This window comes from Orbicella faveolata, unplaced genomic scaffold, assembly GCF_042242905.1.
Source record: "Orbicella faveolata isolate gen_17 unplaced genomic scaffold, um_ofav_v1 contig_26, whole genome shotgun sequence".
Taxonomy (NCBI): domain Eukaryota; kingdom Metazoa; phylum Cnidaria; class Anthozoa; order Scleractinia; family Merulinidae; genus Orbicella; species Orbicella faveolata.
Window position 1 is genome coordinate 13052501 of NW_028301554.1, and position 25174 is coordinate 13077674.

The following is a 25174-nucleotide window of genomic DNA, read 5'->3' on the forward strand; positions in this document are numbered from 1 at the left end:
GTGCATTGGGAAGTTTGCAAAACAATTGAAAAGCTAATCAGTCACATTCTAGTTAACAATTTCACCTCTATTTATATTTAGATCCATTTAGTGTCTCTATTGGTGTTAGAACTATCCTCAGCTCAGCATGAAAAGACAGCGCTCAGTTCCAAATAGAACTTTTGATAACTCACATATCTCATGGTTCACGTTCTCCATAAAATGCAGAATTTGGTGGTTTTACGTTGGTTTATAACGTTCGTGCATTGCCATTTTTACGTGCATTGCCATTTTTTTCTTTGTTAACGTTCTCGTCGCTGTGGTTGTCGTGGCTTCACTTTTTTGTTAACTAAATACCACGAAGTAAAAGTTTATTTCTTTATTTGAAAGATCGTGTCAGCTCCTGAACATGTGGGTTTAAGTTCCAACAGTGCCTGGCTGCTCGGTCATCTTTACACGGCTTCCACGTCCAGTGCGGTAACTAAGACAAGTGGTGAGTATGAAAAATTGCTGGAGAAAAACAGGTGGCTATTTTGTGCAAAGCTTTGTGTTGTTGCCCTCTATGCCGCTTTCCATGAAACGTGTTCTGTACTATCATTCAGTCATGTATCAGAGCCTTTTTCGTAAAAGACTGTACGAGTAAGGAAAGAAGCTACTTGCTCGCTGTACGCTATTCTTATTAACACTGTAAATTATTATTTTGTTCTTCCCTCAGTTCCCTCAAACTATAGCTACTTGTCGGAAGGTAGCATTTTAAGACTGCTGTTTGATTTCCTTGATAAGGCTGGAAAGACAGGTTTGTTGACTTCAGGGTCATAACTTTTAGTTATTGTCTCTTGTTGTGAAATTGTATTTTTATTTGGTATCGTCAACGTTAGAAACTCAACTTTGTTTGCGTGCATGACAAACGTATCTAAGGTGACTCATCTACCGGCTTGTGGGCATACAAGAGGTAAAAAGCGATTCGCTTCACTTATTCCTTCTCGAGTTTGTTAGCTAACGAGACGGTAAAAAGCAGTAGCTTCAGTATTGTTTAGATAGTGTTATAACCTGCTCGTTTCTCATTCTTAGGTCCTCATTTGAGCTTCTCAGGAAAGATAGTGCCTGTAGTACTGGAGTCGCTTGTCAGTGGACCTCAAGTAGCGCTACCGCCAGTGAACTGGGTATCAGTTCTTGGACCAATCATGAGAGCTAATTTCAGTTAGTGAACCAAAATGTTTATTGTATCTTTTTCCTTACCAGAAGAAATCGTGTTTCTTCTGTTTAAAATAAGGAAAGAAATACAAGAAGCTAGTTCTACAGTGTTTTTCTCCCTCCTCCTTTGTTTCATTTGCATTACTCTCCCTTACATAACGCATTTTTATAACTGTTTTCAATGTCATTTTTATGATTTCGCACTCACGTTTTTTTCCAAATGTTTTATGTCTCATAATTTCCATCTGATTTTACAACTGAATTAAGAATCTTAATTGTTCCAGTTTGTATGGAAGCACCCTTGAACATTGAGGTTACTGGGGCCGCTACAAACAAATATTTTATTATTCTTTTGCTATTATTACCACCCAGTGCAGTTATCTAAACACTGTTTTTTGCCCTGACTAGGGGAGGAGGCAGGTCAGTTATGCATCAGACTTGCATTGAATCAAGCCCAGTCCTCTTCCAGTCTGTCCTCGTACCTCTCCTCCCTGTTAAGTCGGGCAGTATTCATAGGCCTGGGGGTGAGTGTAGAATTTTTTCTAACTGACATTATTGGTTTGTTGAATTGAGGTGAATAGTTCTAAATATATATGATGTATATCCCAAACTAACAAGGAATGGAAACTGTCAGTCTGGTGTTTACCATATCAATGTAGGTTACCAGAATTCAGTAGAAGAACTTATTGAATTTACTGACCGGTTGTGAATAGATATGATCAGAGACGAAGTAACGCGGTTATGTTTATGCCTACAAGCTTGTGGGCCGTGTATCTGAAACAAATATGAAACAAACTTAGCGTACTTCTGAACTAGCAGGGGCTGATTAGTTGGCTATTTACAAAGTGTGTGGGAGTTGCTTTGGATAAAAGTACTGTTTTGTAATGCAAGAACTTATTAGTTTACTGGTAGTTAGCTTAACTTAGTTGTTGTTGGAGACCACCCAACACAAATAACTCAATGCATGCAGGAAGGAGACCAACAACAAACTCTTTATTTACAGAGGGTCGAACTAGATAATGCCTGGAGCTTGCGTTGCCTATTGCTTAGTTTCATTGTGATATATTAACGTCCTTAATGGATTAATTGACGTGATTTAGGATTTGTGCAAAAGAGAATTGCTGGAGAATTTGTCAAGACTGGTATATGTCATTTCCTCCCCCAAGTTGAGAGAGTTTTACGAAGGAACGCTATCAGAGCCATGGAGAAATGGCAAGGTCAGTTTCACATGATACAACAGTCACGCATGCATCTTTACATACCGTCTTTGAAATTCATCGCTTTCTGCAGCGTCCCCGAGAGGAGAGGGGATGAGTATTGGGCCCTTGACTTCTCTTCCCTATGGCTTTGTTTTGGAGGGGAGGGGGGCAGGAGTTATTAAAATATTACAAACAGTGAGCCTAAGAACAAAAAAATCAAACACTTGCTCTTTTCGCGGAACAGTGATTCGTTAAACTTAGTTCCTGTTAGGTATACTATGTTATTAATTTACTGAGATCAACTTGATGACCCAGTTAAATTCTGGTCGTCTCATCACCAATAATTTCGTAACAAATACCCTGAAAATATGTCTTTTTCTACCGTTCCCCTTCAGCTGGAGAGTTATTGAAAAATCACTAAAAGCTTGGTTTTCAAATTTATTTCACGTGGGTTCTTCATATTACATATTCCTAAAACCAGTTTGGTATCTGTTTAAGAATTGATTTTAAGACCATTCATTGGTTTGTTTAACTAGGACCGTTCCCTGTGGAGGGCCATACTTGAAGCTCATATCTCAGTCCTAAATTTAAAAGATCCTCCCGCCTCAGTAATCGGATGGACTATAACAGCACTTGAGCAAATGTATAATGCTTGCAATGAGAACACTGAGGTACAGATTCATATATGTCCTTTTGCTACAGTGATGCTGCAATGATGTATTAAATGGTTTTGTATTTTTTTATTCGTCCATCAGGATAATTGTTTGAGATTGCTTGCTCGCTGTTTAGCACTGATCCCTGTTGAAAAACTAGAAAGTATTTTGCGGGACACACAAGTGAGTTTCAGCGAGCATTGTTAAGAATTTCTTAAACAATGTTATTTAGTACCTGTAATAGCCTCTTAAGGTGGCCAGACACGAGGAGTCGTGTTGTAGGGACATGTTGCAGCGACATGTTGCAGCGACAAAAAACTTGTGTAGCGCACACTGAGGGAACATGTAGCAGGGACATGTAGCGGGGACATGTAGCAGAGACAAAATCACGACACTTGCACACACATGAAAATGTTGCGGGTACGTGTCCTAGGGATGTGTTGCAGCGACATGTCCCCTCGTGTAAACTGATACTTTTTTACTTGAGCAACACTAATTTGGGAGATATTTTGTCCCCGCGACGTGTCGCAAAAAGTTCAACTCGTTGAACTTCATGGGACACGTCGCGGGGACAAAACGTTGCAAGGATACCATGAAACTTGTGTACGGTTATGCAACATGTCCCTAGTGGGAGGCGCGGTGGCCTCATGGTTAGTGCGCTCGTCTCCGGATCGAGCGGTCCGGGTTCGAGCCCTGGCTGGGGACATTGTGTTGTGTTCTTGGGCAAGACTCTTTACTCTCACAGTGCCTCTCTCCACCCAGGTGTATAAATGGGTACCGGCGAACTTAATGCTGGGGGTAACCCTGCGATGGACTAGCATCCCATCCAGGGGGGAGTAGAAATTCTCCGAGTCGCTTCATGCCACAGAAACCGGGATAAGCTCCGGCCTGGTGGGCCACTTGGCTCGCATGCAGACTTTACCTACCTATGCAACATGTCCCTGCTACAGAATCAAAAGTTGAGCCAATCAGAGACAACGACCAGAATTCTTTGTGCTCGTGCATAGGGAAAAACAAGATGGCAGCCATCAGTAGCGGTGCTCGCGCTGCTTTTGACTGGAATGATTCTTTTTGCTTTTTCATGTATCTCAATACCGAACTCCTTAAGCTGTGCCATCTCGATTTGATCGCCGCTAGGTTTCTTAGTGGGTGTGCATTCTCAAATCGTGCTAACAAAGGTGCCATTGCCTCTTTAGTTTTCTGTCTGTTAGCATTGTCTTTTATTTGCTTGTCCCATACAAATGGATTATCCTTGAAACGAGCAATCAGCATACGTGTCTGGCTATTATTCCAAGAAATATGACCGCTGTCTTCAGGATTTTTAGCTGGAGAATCATCCTCAACCGATTCTACTTCGATGGCCGCCATTTTACTTCAACGATGCAGTGCCTCAAAGCATGCTGGGCATTACCAAAACAGGCACCATGCGGTCAGTCAGTTCACACGAGGGGACATGTCGCTGCAACACATCCCTGGGACATGTTCCCGCAACATTTTCACGTGTGTGCAAATGTTGTGATTTTGTCCCTGCTACATGTCCCCACTACGCGTCCCTGTTACATGTCCCATCAGTGTGTACTACACACGTTTTTGTCGCTGCGACATGTCCCTGCAACATGACCCCTCGTGTCTGGCCACCTTTAGGCAGACTCCTGCAATGAAATGACCATGGAAGCCAGTTAAAATACGCGTAACCTAGTAGTTTCCAGGGGTTCTGAGAATGACAAAGTGACTACAGAGATATTTATTGATAATATCATGACTGATAGTAAGCCTTTTAGTATGGTTGGACTATGGTGCTGTTACCTTAACCCGTTTATTTCCCAGAAATAAACAACTTATAGCCTCTTTTCAAAACTTTGTTGAGGAAATTTGCGACGATAGTCAGTAAGTCATCAACCAACATACGTGGGCGTGATTCAACAGGAGGAGAGGAAATAATTGATCTTCTAGAATCCTCAGTCCGTTTGGTTGAGATCTCATTGTCGTGCCACTATCTTGCAGAGTGTTTCCACGAAATCTTTAGTTGTGCGTTGCCAGGTAGTTGGTGATGGCAAAGCGCCGGTGAAATGGCTTGCTCCTTGTATTGATGACATGTTAAAAACTGATATCAGTGGTAAGAAAACTTTGCTTTACTTAAGTTGTCCTGGAGTCATACGCAGTAACGAATGATTTTGTGATGTTACAATATTCACTGTTACATTCATTGTTTTATCTGTCACAAATGCTAACTGAGTCGGTAGATTGTTGGAGGGGGTGAGGTGGGAGGTGGGAGGTGGGGGCTTAGAATCTCTGTCTTCCCGTACCCTGCTCTTTCGTCCCTCGCACCTTTGTCTCCTGACTCTCGCCCTTTTCCGCATTGCTAAGACGACTTCAAAACCATGCCGCCTGACATCTCATGACTGATGAGTTAAACATCGTGCAGGGATGTACAGTTTCACCGGGAGTAAGTCTGTTTTTAGTTCGAACGGTAATTTTCGTTTGCTAGGGGCTAAATTATGTCTGAAGCCTCGGAGGACACCACCTACAAGTCAAATAACATTGTTTGATTCATGTTTTCGATAGTATTTGAATGCATTAATTAATTGATGAAGAAAGTTACCGTTTGCACTTATCTTTCGCTTTTCCATTGCATTGTGCTGACAAATCGAACGCGAAAACATTACTGAAAAGTTAACAATTACATTGTGTTACAGAAACAAAGTACAATGAATTGTTGTGCTGCGTAGTTCGAGCCATGATTGATTCGGGCGCCAAGATTAAATGTGCTGAGAAACAACACTGGTTCTTGGAACTCATTGGTCAGTTTAAGGAAGCTCTTCAGCATTCAAGCTCTCAACACAAGGTACTTGCTAAATTTAGAAACTTTTCTTATTACACTGTTATTATTCATCCTTTGGAGCTGAGAATAAATAAATTGTTAATGTATTTCAGATCTTAGTGAATTGTTTGACGTTGCTGTCAATGGTATGTGCTGCTTGGTGTGACGTGCCCATACTTCAAGGAATTGGACAGTTATCTACGACTGAGCCCTCGTTTCAACTCACAGCCGAACAATGTGGATCGCTTGAGAGTTTTCTATGGCTACTACCGCTGACATTGTCCACTTTGGTTAAGCAGGAGCCCTGGACTCAAATCACGGGAAAGGTACAGCGAAATTTGTCTTTCTGATCTGGAGGTGTTGTACTGAACACACTTTTGTAAATTTGCTTTTCATGAAAGTAACCCGCTCCTTTCGAAACGCCGTTAATGTAATGATTCTTTCCTTACTGTGAATTCCTCTATACCTCGTAGGTTCTAGACTGGCTGTTGTCATTAAGAGAGGAGCACAAGATTAACACTAACCGTGTACAACAAGCGCTTATACAAGGTGATGTGATGTGATGAGCTCACAAGTCCTATTAATTATATGTGGGTTTTCCAATTCATTCGTACGTACGTACGTTCGTTCGTTCGTTCGTTTGTACGTACATACGTGCATACGTTCGTTCGTTCGTTCGTTCGTTCGTTCGTTCGTTCGTTCGTTCGTTCGTTCGTTCGTTCGTTCGTACGTACGTACGTACGTACATACTGTCATTCGTTCGTTCGTTCGTACCTACGTACGTACGTACATACGTTCATTCGTTCGTTTGTTCGAGTGAATTATAAATTGAATGTGTTCCGAACTTCTACTTTTCAGATACAATTATTTCTTTGAGGGAAACAGACACATTCAAGAAGACAGCCGTATGGACTGACGTAATTGCCCGTTTCCATTCGAAATAGACAAAGAAGAAAGAAAACAACCATACATCTTATTTGCGACTTCAATGAACTAATTAAATAATGACTTATTTGAGAAAGATAGGTAGATTTTTTAATTTAAAGACATTTCTGATTTCCATGAATTTTCACCATGACAAGAGTAAACGAAATATTGTAACGGCAAGAATGTATACTGTCTTGATAAGTGTAATCTGAGGTGAGACGTCTTGTTGCAAACAGCTGTATCTATAAAAACTTATCTGAATCTTCTGTCTTGTTTACCACAAAACTATCGTTACTTTGTAGCTAGGTTCTCTGTTGTTCGTTGAACTTCAAGTAATATCGAATCAGTTTTCTGACAAGTTTGCCTCTCTTTGTATCGATTCTGTTCCTCGACGTTCTTCTGTAATTGTTGCAAGCTCTCGATGTTACTCTTTGTTAGCCGTAGATATCTACAGTCTCTTAGCTTTTGAAATTCTTCAGTGGTGAATTTGCCCGTGGGAGGACTGGGCCAGGGATATCTGTGTGCCTCATTGTCCATTTGATGATAGACGTTCAGTAGCTGCTTTAGTTTCACAAGCATCGCGTGTATACCACTGTCCTGATCGTGGTCTCGATCGAAGGCAGCAGCAATATGAGAAGTCGAAGCGGGTGTCACGTAGAACTGCAGATTCATTGAGATAAATATTCTTAACACACTGTTAATTTTGTGAGTTTTAGCGAAAGCGTCAGGGAATGAATAGCTAGAGTGTATAGTTCCTGTTGAGTGTTGAGAGCAGAGCCTCAGGCTCCACTCAAACTTTCTTTAGTAAGTAAAAATAGAAAATAAAAAATGGAAATATTTTGAAGTGTCTCATGATTATGAAATTAAGAATAAGAACAAATTAGTTATTAGAATCGACTAAAAGCGCATTTTTTATAAAGGGGCAGATATCTTTAATAATTTTATTTGAATCTAGATCTAGTCTTTTTCTCTCTCTTTTTATGTCTATTTTTAGATTTTATATAGCTTTTTGGATTTTTGCATATTTCGTATTTTATTTTATTAATTATGTATTTATTTACTTTACGCAGGACCCATGTTGACAGCAGTTTTTATAACTGAAATGGTCATCCTACATAAATATGCTTATTTATTAGTAGTAGTATAGGTAATCATGCGGTTTCGAGTTCAATTTGGAATTAATTTGCACGAGTGGGTTTTTCAAAAAGCTGAAATTGCACGAGCCGCTTCGTCGAGTGCAATTTCATCTTTTTAAAAAACTCACAAGTGCAAATCAATTCCAAATTGAATGAGAAAAACCGTATGATAACTTATTAATAATATAAACATCAAAAAATTCGTTTGGAGCAAGTGCCGGAAGATCTTTCTTGAAGCCATTTTTTCTCATTCGAGAAAACTTTTTTCAAAGTTTTCGCACAAAATTTTCGTCATCATTTTTCGTGATATCATTGGCATAGAAAAGTTCCTATTGTCTTTCAGCCAACCATAATCCAGAATTACGATGTGTAATTTGCACTGGTGTTACGCTTTTTGTACTGGTGTTATGCTTTTTGCACTGGTGTTACACTTCAACTGCACTGCTTTCAGCCAATCAGAATCGAGTAATTGTTTCATATATATTATTATTCTTATAACTAGTTTTTTTGAAACACGTTTTAGAATAAAAACTAGCGATAAAAAACGACGTTTCGATCTCCCTGAGATCATTTTCAAGTTGTAGAAAAAGCGAATGAAATACACATATATAAGTACAAATTAGGGCGTGAGGATGTCCAATGATAAAATATGTAAATACAAGCGCTACAATGCAAGTGTTAAAATAATAAAATGCTATAAAATAACTATATAAATAACTTTGCACGGATTGAATCTGACTGTTTGTTCAAAGTTGGCCTAAGTTCCTTTATAAGGAGCATTTCGTAGATCAGACAGTCGAATTTACTTTCTACAACTTGAAAATGGTCTCAGGGAGATCGAAACGTCGTTTTCAATCGCTAGTTCTTAATCTGAAATTATGATTATGATTATGATTATGATTATTATTATTATTATTATTATTATTATTACTATTATTATTGTCTTTATCACTATCACTATCACTATCACTATCACTATCACTATCACTATCACTATTACTGTCACTGTCACTGTTACTGTTATTGTTATTGTTATTGTTATTATTACGTGAGAGAGAAGATATCGAAACCTGACGTCATAGAACAAGTGTCATGAAAATTTTCTCCTTTGGCCAACGGGGTCTTTGTTTTCTATATTGTTTGAGAACACCATTATGGTCGAAAAGATTCCCTTTCATGTGTACACTGACGAGATGACGATCACCAGATTAAGAAAATTTTCATGGCGATCGAACCAGACTCGTGTTAATGGTGCGTCGTGTGACAAACTTGTTTAATTACTGATAACAACTATTGTACGCGGAAATTTATTTGTGCCGTGTTTGAGGCTTCTCACTGAAAATAACGGGTTATCAACTTACTTCCTGTCGGTGTCCATGGTGATCAACTCCAAAGACGTGAAAGCCAGCAGGATGCACAGGAACATGGAGACTAGTACTGCGAGACTTCTCCTGTTTGTTAGCTTCATGAGGCAGAAAGTGATGATGGTTGATGATGTTGTCAGGATGTAGCAGGCCACTGAAAGCGGGTGCTTGGTCTTCAGCTTTCTCAGCAGAGGTTGCGTCTCTGTGCGATTTGGACAGAGGTAGGTGGGTGGAATGGGGATGGTCACCAGGATAACGGTTGTACCTGTGATAAGGATCACCTTCGTTGCTGTGGTATTGCCGTTTGTCGTGCACAGGAAAGATTCTTTGTAATCTGTTATAGAGATCGTAAAGCTCTTCCTCCTGTCTAGTTTTGTTGGGTCGTGATCCATGACCCTTGGGTGGCCGCATGTAATGGGGCTCGCCTTGGTCCTCAAATCTGCTCTCTCTACTTCGGTCCTCAGTATAACTTCTCCAGCGGCTTGGACCTTCATCAAGATTGCTCTTTCTACTTTTAGACTCCCCAAGGCTATTTTCTCTGCTGCGCTTTCTATGGTCATACCCATGACCAGTTGGTACTATATTGTTGTCTGTTAAGTTCCGCTTATGAGGACCAATACCTGGTACATAAGATGTGTAGTCGTCTAAGCCCCTTGGTGCATGACTGTTCTTGTTGTCATCCTCAAAGCTGGAAGTTCTACTCCTTCCGTGGTGTATTTGATTCCCCACAAACTTTGGCAACCTTTGTTTTAGCGCAAGCCGAGCGGGAACATTGTCATCCTCCCAGCTTCGCCTCCTCTCTCTTTGAGCACCAAACTTTTGCAGATCCTCTTCGTCTGTATTACTTTTCATTCGTTTCTTTGAACCGTTCTTGAGGTCATGACTGTGGTGAGCTTTCTTAGAAGGATTGCCTTGACATGTACATTTACTTTCCCGTCCATGAGCGTATGGCGGTAAGTTACAAACAACACAATACGTGAACGCTTCTGTCCTATGAAGGTCTGTTCCAGCTTCTCTTTTTGACACTGGGGGAAGAGTACTTGAAGACATTTGCTTTGCAGCGATGTTTGAATCTGCTATTGGTGAATGCGATATAATTACACTCACATCGGAGACATTCGTACTTACATTTACTTTCGTTGAAGATCTGTGATCGTCTCCAATTTCTGATTTAATTTTCAAGTGAATTTTTCTGTGTTGAGGCTCAGCTGGTCTTCGTAAAGGCTGTTGATCATCACTTGCTGAGTGTTGTTTAGCGTGGAAACTTGGGCCCCTGTCATGATGGGAAGCCAAGCGTTCTGGATGTTCATAATCTTCGTGATGGTCAAAATGATCGTGTTTTGTGAGCTGCAGTCTTTTCAGTGTACCTAACAACTCTTTTTCTTCCTTTCGGTAAACGTGTGTCTGAACATCTCTACAGGCTTCAAGGGTGCGGATCTCTTTTGCCAAAGTCAGCTTTCGAGCCTTGTTGGTGACCCGCAGGCCGTAGAAGTTTCCTTCAGAAATATGACGAACTTGTCTAAGCATTTTGACTCATCCCATTTTCACGCTTTTCCGTTGTCTGTGTTAACCCTACTCATTGTGACGTCATGTTGACGTTCTAATTATCAGCTTGGGCGAGCTCAAAGCTTCTGTCGGCTGTTGAATAGCTATCAAAGTCAATAGAAACTTAGAGCGGAGTCTCATTGATTATCATAACCCAGCGGGTAATACATTGACCTTAGAATATCGATAAAAGTGACTTATTAACGGCTTTCTTTAATACTTACCGGCAACGATGGCTGTAAAACCAAGCGCGCGCTCTTAAGACTACTCCATCGATAGACCACTCTTACGTAGTCAATCAGATCGCGAGCTTCTTATGGATAGTCAGCCACTGGGTAATGATACAGTTGAATCCCGCTAATTTGAACTCGGTTGTTTTGAATTAACCGTTATTTCGAACTCAAGACCACGTTCTTTTGGATTTGCCCTTCAGTCATTTATTATCGGCTATTTCGAACTCCAGCCATTCGAAATAGCGGGTTTCAACTGTAGTTTTAAGCAATTAGACCATAAGCCCGAGTTTTCTATCAGTGATTATTAATTAAAACCTGGATCATTGAATAATATAATTCAAGAGTTTTCATTGGCTTAGTCATCATGGTATATGAGGCGTCATACCATGCTCTACAAATATGATAAGCGTACGCGTACGTTTTGGAGGCGTTTTTATTTTTTATTTTAGTTTCAATATGTCGGGGACGTGTTTATTAAAGTAATTATTCCCCTCGCGCTTGTTGGATATGAGATGGTTATAACCAAATCGACGCTACGCGCCTCGTTGACTATCTGCCAGCTCATATCCAACAAGCGCAAGTGGAATAATGAGCTAAATAGAGAACAAGGCACAGCCGAGTAAACTATAACACTCTTAGATCAAAGGCTCCTTCGAGCTACCTCATGGTATGTGGTAATAATTCTATGAAGTACTGTCCTTTGCCTCCTTTGGAACGAAGACTTGTTCCATTTGTAAGGTGTTTAGTTGAAAAGTGCATTATGTTAATAAGCAGCTATTAGTTGAGCATGTTTATAGAAATAAGGTCTTCATCTAATATATATAACATTTTGACAGGAAACATAATCTAATCCTTTAGTCTCTTTTTCTCTGTCTGGATTACGAACATCAGCAGTGCAAATACTGTTTTGACAATTTGTCATAATTTCATTAGTTTGCACATCAGCACTGGATGTGTTAGGGTTTTGAACAAACTCACCCCACTCTTCATGGGTTGCGAAGTTATGCCATTTACCCATACATTTTGCTCTTTTATGCCTTCAGTTTTAAATAATTCACTAGTGTCTACAAGATATTTGGCTGCGTCTAATACTTTCTTAGGTCTGACATTCTGAAACTGATAGTGATGCTTGCAACCAAGTCGCCTTTTAAGTTTTATTGGAATGGTCTGTGATCCGCTTCTTGGCCTTGGGAGACAATGAACAGTTGAATTTACATCACTTGGCACATTGACAATGTTTCCATAAATAGACAATTGTCCACCCCTAGGTAGTTCACGGATTTGCATAAAAGGTATATGAGGTAATATTAGTCGCTCTTCTAGTGATGTGATATTCAATTCATTAGGGTTATAAGGAAAACCCATCTAACTGGCTTTAGCACAGCTGGGTAACCTGCCTTGTTTTAGACCTTTTTTATTGCAAGTTAGACAATTACTTTTTTAGACTTTTTTTAGACTTTTTTTTTATTGCAAGTCATGCAGATCCATTCCGTGTCATTGTAAGACAGGACTCAACAATGTCTAGTGAACATACCCTATATTTGTTTGGATCATATTTCACTACAGAGCACTTGAACCACAATTGGTCACAACAAGTGCATACATATTCTGGGCCAAATGCAATGTTTTTGTAAAAAAATTTATCATAGAAACTGCATCGTACTCGTTTTCTTGTGGCTGCAACTCATGACTGCTACATGTTAGTTGCGATACACTTGCCAGAGTCTCAGCCTTTTGTCTTTTTCCTACCGACTGTTTGGTTATTTGCCTTATGTGCTGCGGGTTCTCTGCTTTTCGTTTTCTGAAGTAGCGCTGCTCAATTTCTCTGACATGTTCTGGGTTCAATTTTGTTCTTTTAGCGGCCTGGTGTTTCTTGTTCCTAGATGTTTTGCTATTAATGTTGCTGCCATGTACTCGTTTTTGATTTTCATTTATTCTTAAGTTATCATCAGCTCTTCTGTCTTTCATGTATTCTCTCATGTATTTTCTTCTGTAAGCTTTACGTTTTTCACTGTTATCAACTGGTTTGTTTTCATCTGCATTTTTTGCTTGTTTGTTGTTGTCTCTTATCTCCATTGTTCTGTTTTCTACTATGGAAACATAATGAAACTCATCTAGGTATCCAATGTAAATGTTTAGGGCATTTGTAACATTCACTGGTTCAACAACAGTAACTGGAGAAAAAGTTGGATTTGATTCAGCAATATGAATTGATAAATTAAGACAATTGGCAACAGCTTGAATTATGATAGCATCAGCCCATGTTCCTTGACATGACATCCTTTCCAAATAACCTTGCCAAGAATGCCTAGTTTTACTCTCTATAAATTGTTCAGGGTGATTCACTAAATACTGAATGCCAACACTGCGCACATAGAAATGGCTATTAGGATTTCCACAAAGTTGATGTGATACAGCCCTAAAAAAGCAATCACCACCTCCTCCAACATCAAGTGCAGTTCTGCCTAACTGAGACAATCTGAGTTCTAATAAACAACATAATTTGTGGGTGATATAAAAGGTACTGATTTGCAATACTCATTTGCAGGACCAGGATTTGACTCCACATCTCCACTCAATGATATGATTCTGCTCAAAAAATGATACATTTTCATTTGGATCCGCCTTAATTTTCAGAAAATATTACCTTCAGCTATCATACAAAACAAAGGCAAGTTTTTATGCTTTGGAGTCCTTGTTCGAAAAATACACGAGCTTAATCTTTGTCTGATGAAATACTTCGTTGAGGAAATCATGAATTTTGAACTTCTATATCGCTCTAAGAAATGCAGCGATGGTATCCACACAACATAGCCTTCAGCTTGGACGATTTCGGGACATTAATTTCTTTATCTGAATTTTTTTTTTTTTGCCATTAGAGTCTGGTAACCATTTTTAAAGAAATTCTGGAGGGTTCTCTTTCACGTGTTATTCTAAACTGAGGATGGGGGACAATGGTACTGTAGCTCTAGAATTCCGTACATTCGCATTTTTATCTGCATTTCTGTACTGACAATTACTTGACAACTGAGCTGGTATTTTATTTTGATTTTCAAACTGCTCGGGTATTGTGGGATTACCTTCGATAATCATTTGCTCCTGGTGTATTTCAGGTGGCACTCAGGTAACAGATCATCTGTTTGGCATTTGTTTGTTGTTTGATATTTCGTATTTGTTATGGTATTTGTTATTTGGCGTATAATTTATTGTATTTAGCATTTGTTTGGCAGCCGTGTTCAATCTCTATAGATTATCACAGTTATGGCATTTAAGTCCCAGCGAGAAGGGAACTTGACGAAAGCCTCATCGATGTGCTTTGTAATGTGACGTTTTCCGAACAGCTTCCTAGCGGCGTCGACGAAATTTGGATCGGATCGGACCGGATCACGGATCGGATCACGGACCGGATCACGGATCGGATCACGGATCGGATCACGGATCGGATCAAGGAAAAAAATTCAAAATTCAAAATTCAAGATTGAAGATCAAAATTTTGTTGAGCAAATTACACTAGAGTGAATACTGTGAGCAGAACGTTTTATTTAATTCAGGTGTGATATTCCTTTATTTTTTTATAATATCAAGCCAACTGGGAGCTGGTCACAGATGAATTTTTTTCAGGCTGTTGGGTTTTGATTGCGATGATCAATCATGTCTTCATATCTTTCTCCGCAGTTCAGATAAATGATATTTCGTATATTCGCTTGCATCAAGGGTAAACTGTCATAAAACGAGTCACAATGATAATAATAGGACGAACGTATGAATCGAAACACAAAAACTAAAAACACTAAAAAATTAAACACCTGATGATTTCAAACAATTTCCGTTTCTGAGACAAGTCTATACTTTTACAAGATATGAGTTTGGAATACGATATTTCGTACTGGAATAAAACGAAACAGACCATTTGTATTTCAAGGAAATATAGCTGTTTTACAAAAAAATATAGGAGTAACATCGATAGTGTGAACGATAACGCAACCCGAGAATAAACAACATTTTAGGAGTTACGTCACGATTTTTAAAATCATTTTTAGGGTCGTAAAGAGTTGCCTTTATATGGAATAAAACCTTAAAATGATCGTGTTCTAGGATAGAAAGCACTTAAGAGGCAAGACCAAATCAAAACGGAATGAGGATCGTTAAGGATGGCAAAGATTAACGAGGACTGCAAATAACGAACTTGAAAAACTGGGCTAGTTTTTTCAAGATGCGCAAATCGTAACGTAGCTCCTTTAAAGCAAGTCATGTCCTTAAGCTTTCGTACGTAAACTTTCTCATTAACTGTAACGCTAACTGTAACGCTCACATCTGACACGAAAAAGTAGCCGAGAATTAGCTATGGCTCCTGCTACTGGTACTAACAACAATTTCAAAAACGAGAATGGGAGGTTCACGCAAGCTTCAAGCCAACTAACGTTCAAATATAACTACATCTGCCTGTTCATTACAATTTAAATTCGTCGTAAATTAGGCGCTTATGTGGCTTTTTAAATGACCTCTTGTCATTCTTTGTAATTAACATGTCATTGCGTCAAATTCGGGATTCTTATTTTTATTTAACATAATTTAGTTTTCAATTTTATTTTCTATTTATTATTATCTTATAAAGATTTGATTTTTTTTCTTTAAAATGTTTTTTTTCTGTGATCCGATCCGTGATCCGATCCGTGATCCGATCCGCGATCCGATCCGCGATCCGATCCGTGATCCGATCCGCGATCCGATCCGCGATCCGATCCGTGATCCGATCCGTGATCCGGTCCGTGTTAGTTAGTTTTCAATTTTATTTTCTATTTATTATTATCTTATAAAGATTTGATTTTTTTTCTTTAAAATGTTTTTTTTCTGTGATCCGATCCGTGATCCGATCCGCGATCCGATCCGTGATCCGATCCGCGATCCGATCTGCGATCCGATCCGCGATCCGATCCGTGATCCGATCCGTGATCCGGTCCGTGATCCGATCCGTGATCCGGTCCGGTCCGGTCCGGTCCGGTCCGATCCTGGTTTTGTCGACGCCGGCTTCCTAGCGAATTGCGAAATATTAGAAGCACATTTAATTTTAAATCATACGTCCTGCGAGTATTTTTAGAAAATTCAAAATACAATACAGTAGGAGGAGGGCAGCTTACCTTTTTCCCTAGACCATAAAGCATTCATTCCGAATAGTTCGTTTTGTACATTCTATTCGTCGTCGTCCAAATGTACATGTATCTTGGAGACATCGTGATTTTTAAGACTTTAAAACCCATTTCTTTCCACTCGACCTTTCTTGAGCACATTTCCTGTTCGTTTGTGAGGTCTTCAAAAGTGTATTTTGATCAAAGATGGAGCGAAAGGAAGGAAACTCGCCTTGATAATTTTTGCGTCGGGCTCGACACAACAGACGCCATTTTGTAAACGTGTACTGCCACGTTTGGCCCACGCTCTCCCCCCACATATATGAACATAAAACAATGACACGACTTTATTGACAAAATCAAACCTAGTATTGGGGACAGGGGGGAGCGTGTTTAATTCATGTTTAATGCGGATTTAATGCATAAATTAATTGTCTAACGGAAATGGAGTGACCAATCCAACCATCACTATACCTCATGGTATGAGGTACATACCATGAGGTAAAAACGAGTTTCAGTAGCACTGCGAAAAGTAAAATTCAGAAACCCTACAATTCAGGTGTCTTTAAGTTAGGCCAAAAACGAGAATTAATTTCCCTTTCAAAAGAAATGTGTGCGATCTTGTTAAATTTTAACTTTAAGTCCTCCTAGTAGTTAGGTTAGTGTGTCTTTAAATATAAATTATATTTAATTATTGTAAATTTAGATTTATATTAACCTTTTCAGTCTTCCTAGTTTAGTGATAACCGTTTTAGAAGTAATTTATTAAAGCGAACAGGAGACACCGTCTTGTGCAAATAACAAGTTTCTATTTGAATCGCTCATTACTATATTCTTCTAAAGCATGAGGGATAATTGAAACTTTGTCTGTTTAAAGCCGCATTTCACCGGAAAATGAAACCTGGTAACATAGCAACTGATCAGTTGTGTTAATTAACTATTTTTCATTCCTCCTGCTTGACGTATGCCGAACCCTTCACCTCGACGTGTCTGTATTTTATGTCAAAATGTCGCTTTTCACTTTATCGGGTGTGTTCAGCTGGTTTATTGGCATTTATTTAACAAATGCTGGAAAGCTTGCCAAAAACAATATCCTAGCTGATGTCACATGTTTCTTGGACTTAAAGATCAACTAAAGTAAGTCAACTTGTTTACTATCATGGTTCTTGTAGTTAAGATATAGATCAAGAAAATTCCACCACTGTCTAAGGATGAGTTCAAAGGAATGTTAAATATTAACTTGCTCTAAAAACCACTTAAATATTGCATCTGAGAAACAACACGCCATTATTCAGGCTTGCTATGGTAAAACGAGTTTGCTTTTCGAAGAGAACAATGACATTACTTAGGAAAAGTTAAGATATAGATCGAGAAAATTCCACCACTGTCTTCGCTACTGGTGCAGGCCTGCTGGCCTCATGATTAGAACGTTCGTGTCTGGATAAAGAGCGGTCCGGGTTCGAGCCTTGACCGGGGAAATTGTGTTGTGTTCTTGGGCAAGACACTTTACTCTCACAGTGCCTCTCTCCACCCAGATGTATAAATGGGTACCGGCGAACTTAATGTTGGGGGCAACCCTGCGATGGACTAGCATCCCATCCAGGGGGGAGTAGAAATACTCCAAGACGGCTTCATGCTACAACTACTGGAGTTAAGCGTCGACCTGGCTCGTCGTATGTAGACTTTTACCTATCTATCTTTTGCTTTAAAAACTACTTAAATATTGCATCTTTGAAACAACAAGCCGTTATTCAAACTTGCTATGGAAAAACGAGGGTGTTAAAAAAAAGAAATAATAGTAATAATTTAAAGCCATTTTTCGTGTTAATGAGTGTTTGACATTTGTAGCTAGAACAGGTTGGAGCATAAAGAGAAAATAGAATTGATTTGTTTTGCTCCGACAAGTAGAGAATACTTAACGATAAATGAATGAATTTTTCTTTTTCTGTTTTTACAGCATTTTAATCGAAGCGATCAAGGACATTACCTAGGAAAAGAAATCTCTACGCTCTTACACAAATTTTCTTTTTCTTTCTTTCTTTCTTTCTTTCTTTCTTTCAAAAAAAGGCCCTGATATCTAAATGAATTCACCGCATCCATGGAATATTGAATAGCAACATCTTGGTATCGCTTTTCATATGGCTTTTTGCATTGTTTGTCAAAACATTTCATTTAGCAAAAGAGAGATCTAAGCGACAAAAACCTGAAATGAGAACTAGCGTATAAAAAGCCTCGATTATGGACTGTTCACAGCTTCGCTATTTTTCAACGCATGCGAAAGAAAAAGCGAGAAAAGCGAGCTCGAAGCACGCGGGGGTGGGGGCGGGGAGGCGAGCGAAACGAGTCTAACGAAGAATAGGTCTCCATCCTCTACTCTGTCAGGCCTCCAGTTCTCTCGCGATTCTATCCGCGCGTTCAACGATCGGATGAAAATACGAGAAAATAGAGGGCTGTGAACAGTCTGCCTCGATTATGACGAGGATAATAGAAATGATAAGGTCGACGCAAATGATTTTCAAAAATTTAAGGTGGCTCTGAACCCTATGTACAGATTTTTTTTAAAACTTTGCCAAAAGTTGCGTCTTATCATGCTTGTTAAAATTGGATAATATAACACACTTCACAGTGCCGTTTTTGAATAATAAGCCCATAAAGCTGTAATTAAGGGTGTTTTTAGGAGGTCATACTGTTGCTATGGTAACCTATTGTGTCACAAAAATGATAACAACCTGTTCACCAATGATTGGGCAGTGTTTTGATATCATGATTGTAGCATAAAGTGATAAAGAGTGGTTATAATGACCTATCCAAATCTAACTGCTGGAAACTGTTTTGAGCCACCTTAAGGGGCCGAGGGAACATGAGTCCCTACTGGGAGATCTAGACCCCCCTTAGGGAAAAAATAGCACATGGCAGACGCATCTCAATAAGCACTTAATGACTGGCCCCAAAGGAAAACAGTGAGTTTTGTTTCCCGAGACCCTCATTGAGGTCAGGGGAAACAAAACTCACAGTTTCCCGCGGAGCCAGTCATTAAGTGTTTTGTTATACCTCCCACCTCAAAAATAGAAAAAAAAAAAACTTCGAAAAATCGCTTACTTGACGCTGGCAGGCACAAAAAATTTGCCGTGGTTTTAAGGAGCATGACCTGATCACGTACGAGTCGAAAGTTCAAGTTGCTGTTTCCCTAGGGAGTTTATAGTGAGTTTTGTTCGCCCTAGGAAGTTAATGAGTTTTGATCAACAGCACGTGACACGTTCTGCTCCAATCGGAAAAGGTATTTGAGTTGGGAGGTATAACAAGATATTGTTACACGATGAAATTTCATAAATCTGAAAACTGAAAAAAAAAAATATGGGCTAAAGAATATCGATAACCTCCATAAAAGCTTTCGAAATTTCTCTCTGTAAGTTTAATATGACCTTAATTTGAGCAAAGGACTTCAGTTCGTCAGATAATTCGTCTGTCAAGACAAACTATCGGTTTGACATATAACAACCAATGCGTGCAATGCTGCGCCGACACGCTTTATAGCAACACGTAATGGTCAGCAACCGAACAAACGTAACGTTTTGGTGCAGTGCAAAGGAAGCAACTATCTACAAATGACTTAGCCGTTTTTGACTTGGATGTAGTGGTAATCATATGTGTACGTAGTGTCAACAGAAACAAACTTTACACGAATGGTTAGGGAAACACGTCAAATCGGCCTTTGGACCTGCCTTTTACAGCAAACAAGGTTAGAACATTTCGAAATTATCAGTTCTGTGTCTATTTCAACTTAATAAAGGTCAAGTCATGTGGCGCATGCTAAAATACATGTCTAACCCGTAAATTGAAATTTGACGACAAAAGGTGAAGATTTGCATTTTTAACGTATTAACCAATTGTCCTTGGTAAATTTGTAGTTGTTTACGCGCGCGCACCCGTTTTTCAATAATTTCAAGTTTTTAAAGTCAAGAAACCACTAATGTTCTTCTTTTAGTCTTCTCAGGAATTTAATTATCCATTTACATGTAAACTTTCTTCCAATACTTCGGAAAAACGATAAAAACGTCGCATTTTGTGGACGATCGACAGCCACTGCACTGTAATGGCTGATAGTATACGAGTAGCTCTGCCAGTCAGATTGCAGTATTTGCATTAGTATACTTGTAGAATTTTACTAAAAGCAGTTAGGTCCTCGTTGATGTAAACATTTTTGGGGTCCACTCCTAAACCTCTTAAACCATTCTAGCGAAGTTTCCAGCGCCTTGGTACATTTGCTCTTTGCTGTAATAATTGCTGAAAAGCACAATTATTGGTCTCGGTGACTTGCTTCCTTCCGATGTCCTCGTCTGTTAGATCTATTTCCGTTAGTTTTGCCAAGCCGAGGACAAGATCTTCGGGCTCTTCGTCGTCTGTTTCAGGGATTCCATGTATTTCGAGATTGAATTTTCTCGTGTATTGTTCCAAATCATCGAGTTGCATGAAGATCTCGTCTAATTTCTTTTCAAACTTGGCATTTTCTTCGTTCTTTTTCTCTAAATCACTTTCCAGTTGGGTCATTCTTCTTTGTAATGCGAGGTTGGTCTTCGCCATCTCCTTCATTTGCTCTTGGAAAGCGGAGTTGTTCTTTGCCATTTTCTCCATCTTGCTTTGTGTAAATTCAAGACTTTCACGAAGCTCCTCGTAGCTTCGCTGCATGTCTTTTGCTCGCTAATTAGGCAATTGGTGTTTGCTTCGATTCTTAGTAGTACCTCTCATATAGCTGCAAGTGCAGGATCTTGTACGTGCTTGGTACTTGCTGCACTCATGTGGCCTTGTGTAAGTCCGACATGCTTGCTTGATTTTCAGTTTGTCGTTTCGTTTCTGGAGAACATGGAGAACGACGAGAACCATCCTTGCTTGGACTTTTGTAACCGTCTCTCTTTCGTCTTGTCCCGCTTTGCTCTTCCTTTCCTGTCATATTGTTTGAGATAAAGAAACTTTCGCGTTTAACCCCTCGAGTTACGGAGCTTAGAAAACTCGTCTTCTCGTTTCAACCGCTCCGACCCAGTCCATGATATGTTAGTTTTAATCACATGCATGCCTTCGACAACTTTAAAAGTAAGTCCACTAGTCAAGAAGTCTCGTGTAAATTTATTGACAATCGTAAGTTTTGGAGAAGTCCCTTGAACAAAGTGAATACCACGCGTTTCGAACTTATCAACTTAATGATTGGTTTAGTGAATATTAGTCATTTATTAAGCCCTTTTGATGGGCCGAAAGAAGCTGCTTTAGCTTTTGTTTCTTTCGATAACAAGATAACAATCAATCTAAACAACATGAAGAGAGCTTAATTTGAAATTCTTTTCACAAGCTGATTTGTGGGGTTGGAGGTCCGATGAGGTGATAATCGAATTAGCTTGCACCCGTCACTGAGAGCAATAAGCATTAAACATCTAATTGGCAGAGCCAGCTGAAATATTTACCGTATTTCTGGTATTTTTCATGACTGTTACGATTTCCGGATATTCGATCTTGATAATTTTGTTGCTAAAAGCTTTACTTTAACAACTGTGGTTTTGAAATAGCTGGAAACGAATAACTTTCGCCTGCAACAAACCTTTTCAAGGAATCTGATTCCTGCTAGCCATTTGGAGATTGATTAACGAAGATAACTAAGGTAAACAACCATGTTCAATTAACTTATAATGCTTATTTGACAAATGTTCGATACATCAAGAAAATCGTCTAAGAACTAGCTCCTAATTTACGGCTTTGAAGCATACTGATCTAAACACAGATCTTACAATAACAATATAAATTCGAATTTCATGTACTATTTTCTGGGTTAGCTGAAGATTGCAATATTTTTTTATAGACGTTTTGGGTGAAATAACAGGTGTTGATTTCAGTGCAAACAAACAGTATGTTGATTGCAGCCACATGCTAAGGTCCGTCCACACTACGCTGGAGAAATTTGGAAACGGCGTTTTCACTCTGAAAACGCATGAAATGTTTTCGGTCCACACTACGCCGAAGGATTTTGAAAACGCAACATTCGCCAGTCATTTTGGATTTGTTTTTTAGGAAAACTCGGGAAGGGAAAATGATCACATGATTATCATGACGCCATCTTTGTTGAAAAGCTCCGTTTTCAAAATGTTTTCCCTCGAAACCGTCTAAAACGCAAAGCCGGCGTTTTCAAATCCCGGCCAGTTTGAAGACCGTTTTCGAAAAGTTCCGTTTTCGTGACGGATTAGCGTAGACAGTCGGCCCAACCGTAGTAATAAAGCTGAGTTTTCAATTTCCTCCTGTGTAGTGTGGGCGGGGCCTAGGAAAGAATGATAGATCAAATAATTGTTGTACTCAGAACAGCTAAAACTACCTAACTTATTAATGGTCTCCTCCCCCGGCCGCTGTTGCTCGGTCCAGTCCTTGGCAAAGCAGTGAACATTTCATGACAGGCAGCATGAAACAGGAGTGCTAAAATTGTGGCCAGCCGTCCTGAGCTCGGCTTATTCAACGTTACATAAAACGGAGCTAGTGACAGCACAAAATCATTCGTAATCAATCCGTGCTATAGAGCGCTGAGCTAAGGAGAAAATTACAGGGGCGGCCCAGCAGCGCTTGTGCGGATGTGTGCCAACAGGGGGAGCGCTGACTCAGTACAACCTGTAACACACCCATGAACCTTTCTTCAAGCGCAGTTCCTGCTTAAGGCGCCGTCCACACTAAGCCGGAGGAATTTTGAAAACGGAGTTTTCACTCTGAAAACGCATCAAATGTTTTCCGTCCACACTACGCCAGAGCAATTTTAAAACGGCAAAACCACCTGGCATTTTGGATTTGTGTTTGAGGAAAAGTAGGTCAGGGAAATCACGTGATTAACGTTACGCAATCGTTTTCGAAAAGCTCCATTTTCGTGACGGATTAGAGTGGACGTAGAAGTAAAGCTGAGTTTTCAAATTTCACCGGCGTAGTGTGGACGCTGCCTAAGTCACTATACATTGTAATGAAAGATCTAAGTGATATACGGGAGTGCACGAAACACAGCTCTCACATAGATATAGACCTCCAGGAACAAAATGTGCTCATCTTGGGTCTAGGCCTCCCGCTGGCGTTCGTCTACGAATTAACGGCCGCTATGAACCTCAGAAAAGAGCGTGGGGCTGCATTGTAATGTCTCTTTCAAAATTTTCGGCATCCTTTTTATCAAGTACCCACTGCTCACAAGGATCCGCAATTCCTGCAGTTATTACCACATATATAAATTAAGAATCATTGACTGGCCTCCGATAAAATACTGCTAGATTACTTTAGTTCTGCAAAGCACACTTGGTACGAAACCGCCAAGCTCCAAGCACAAGTAACTGTGTAGAAAGCATGCGAATTGACAAAAGGCATAGAAAACTTTCAGACTTGTGAGGTAGAACATTTGTGTGGTATTCCAGAGCTGTGGCTTCAATTTAAAAAAAGAAGGCTTTATCTCTTTCCAGCGAAGCTTTTCTGTTTGTCACCATAACAAACTGCTCCGTCACGAGTATCCACTCACGAGATTTTTGTACTACCCTCACGGATTGCAAGCTTGCTTTTATAAATAATGTACTTAGACAATCTTAAGTCGGAGACTACAGAAGAAGCCTACCAACACATCAAAACAAGTAATCGCATTGTCCGTGGAGTTGGGTTAACATCTTCAAATAAACATGTGGGAAGATTATCTCGAAGAGTATAAGTCTTTTTCAACTGAGGCATCTGTGAGATATCTTTAGAAGCACAGCTCATTTTTCGTGTATAACTGAACTAGTATCGCGTGAGTGAATGTCTAAAATAACAAATAACTTGTGTGTGTGCTTTTGTAAGTTCGCGTGTGCATAGGAAAAAGTCTTGTTTCTCCGATAAGGAACCGATATTGAAGACAAATGCTGTTCCCTTTTATATAAAAAACTGTTTTTTTACATAAAGGAAGTGTAGGTATTCGCTGTGGAGATTGATCGAAAACCCGCTTCCAAAAATGAAAGAAACATTGCTTCAGAGATGGCTGTCATAGAAAGTAGACAAAGAAAAATCTCTTGTGAGACTGGAATGAAACTCCATGTATGCTGAACAGATTTCTTGCGGCTAAATTAATATTGCCAGTCAGTGAGTGATCGATGAGGTGGCGGTTTCTTTTTTCTGTGGTCCGCAGTTGGTTTTTGTATAACAAAATAATCTCTACCCGAGAAAGCCATTTACCTCAGAATCAAGGATTATTTACTTCGCTAGGTTTTATCAGCTATCTTCCTGGCAGCTGATATGTGATCATATCTTGTTGGCATGGCAGAGAAAACTCACTTTTCCTTCATAAATCTTTTTAAAATAAAACTCGAGATTCGTAAAAAGATAAAGTATAAAACATTCTTTAATTTCTACATTTTGGACAAATAGTTTAGTTCAATCTACGCGTGAAAGCAGTTGATGTCGCTTAAAGTCAACACATTTATTACTACGAGAAAAAAAAATCAGTGTTCTTAAAAATATGTTTGTTTTATGATTCCAGTGATTTGCTTGGATTATTACCATTGTAAACACACATGCGTACTTACGAATGAAACAAAAATGATGCAAAATTTCCAGAGATATATATAAACAGTTTCTTGGCATTTATTAGTTTCGTCGCAATGCCCTAAGACCCTTTTATTTAAACACCAAAAAGCCTAAAGATGGAATTATCTTATGCATTGAGATTTTAAAATAAAGTGGTTTTAAGATATCTGTTCCTTTAATTTCTGTTAAAAAAGTGATATTCTGCCAACGCGTTCTGTCGACACCCTTTGTTTACAAAGGATATCAAATATGAGAAAAGTAATTTTATCGTATCGATAACTGTGGTTTAATAATTAAAGGACCTGTTCTCTGTCTGGCCAGAGTGGTTTAAATTTTCATCGGTGCTAATTTTCTACCGACGTTTTCATTGATACGTTGTCAAACAAGAGCACTTTTGTTTGCTAAATTTTCGCCGACCACGCGTTCCTTCGCTTTAATGATGAG

The 25174-nt window shown here is 39.3% G+C and overlaps 2 protein-coding genes and 1 pseudogene across 3 annotated transcripts in view; 1 reads left to right on the forward strand and 2 right to left on the reverse strand.

The window, feature by feature from the left end:
• Positions 1-7613, forward strand: part of LOC110063245 (focadhesin-like) — a 37566-nt gene extending 29953 nt beyond the window's left edge. The window contains exons 36-47 of one of the 2 annotated variants that reach the window (XM_089295125.1): positions 370-472; positions 695-775; positions 1051-1179; positions 1582-1697; positions 2274-2390; positions 2909-3043; positions 3128-3208; positions 5030-5141; positions 5722-5870; positions 5960-6172; positions 6320-6395; positions 6705-7613. In XM_089295125.1, the coding sequence (XP_089151251.1) occupies positions 370-472; positions 695-775; positions 1051-1179; positions 1582-1697; positions 2274-2390; positions 2909-3043; positions 3128-3208; positions 5030-5141; positions 5722-5870; positions 5960-6172; positions 6320-6395; positions 6705-6790 (1398 nt within the window). In that variant the 3' untranslated portion in view covers positions 6791-7613. The remainder of the gene's footprint in view (positions 1-369; positions 473-694; positions 776-1050; positions 1180-1581; positions 1698-2273; positions 2391-2908; positions 3044-3127; positions 3209-5029; positions 5142-5721; positions 5871-5959; positions 6173-6319; positions 6396-6704) is intronic. The other variant, XM_089295126.1, reaches the window with a different exon arrangement.
• LOC110063266 (uncharacterized) lies at positions 7065-10800 on the reverse strand. The gene is made up of 2 exons (XM_089295259.1): positions 9271-10800; positions 7065-7433 (listed from the first exon to the last, which is right to left on the reverse strand). The coding sequence occupies exons 1-2, from the start codon at positions 10798-10800 to the stop codon at positions 7065-7067; spliced, it is 1899 nt and encodes a 632-aa protein (XP_089151385.1).
• A 1644-nt stretch (positions 10801-12444) lies between these two features.
• LOC149108205 (uncharacterized) lies at positions 12445-14242 on the reverse strand (annotated as a pseudogene).
• Positions 14243-25174: the final 10932 nt, after the last annotated feature.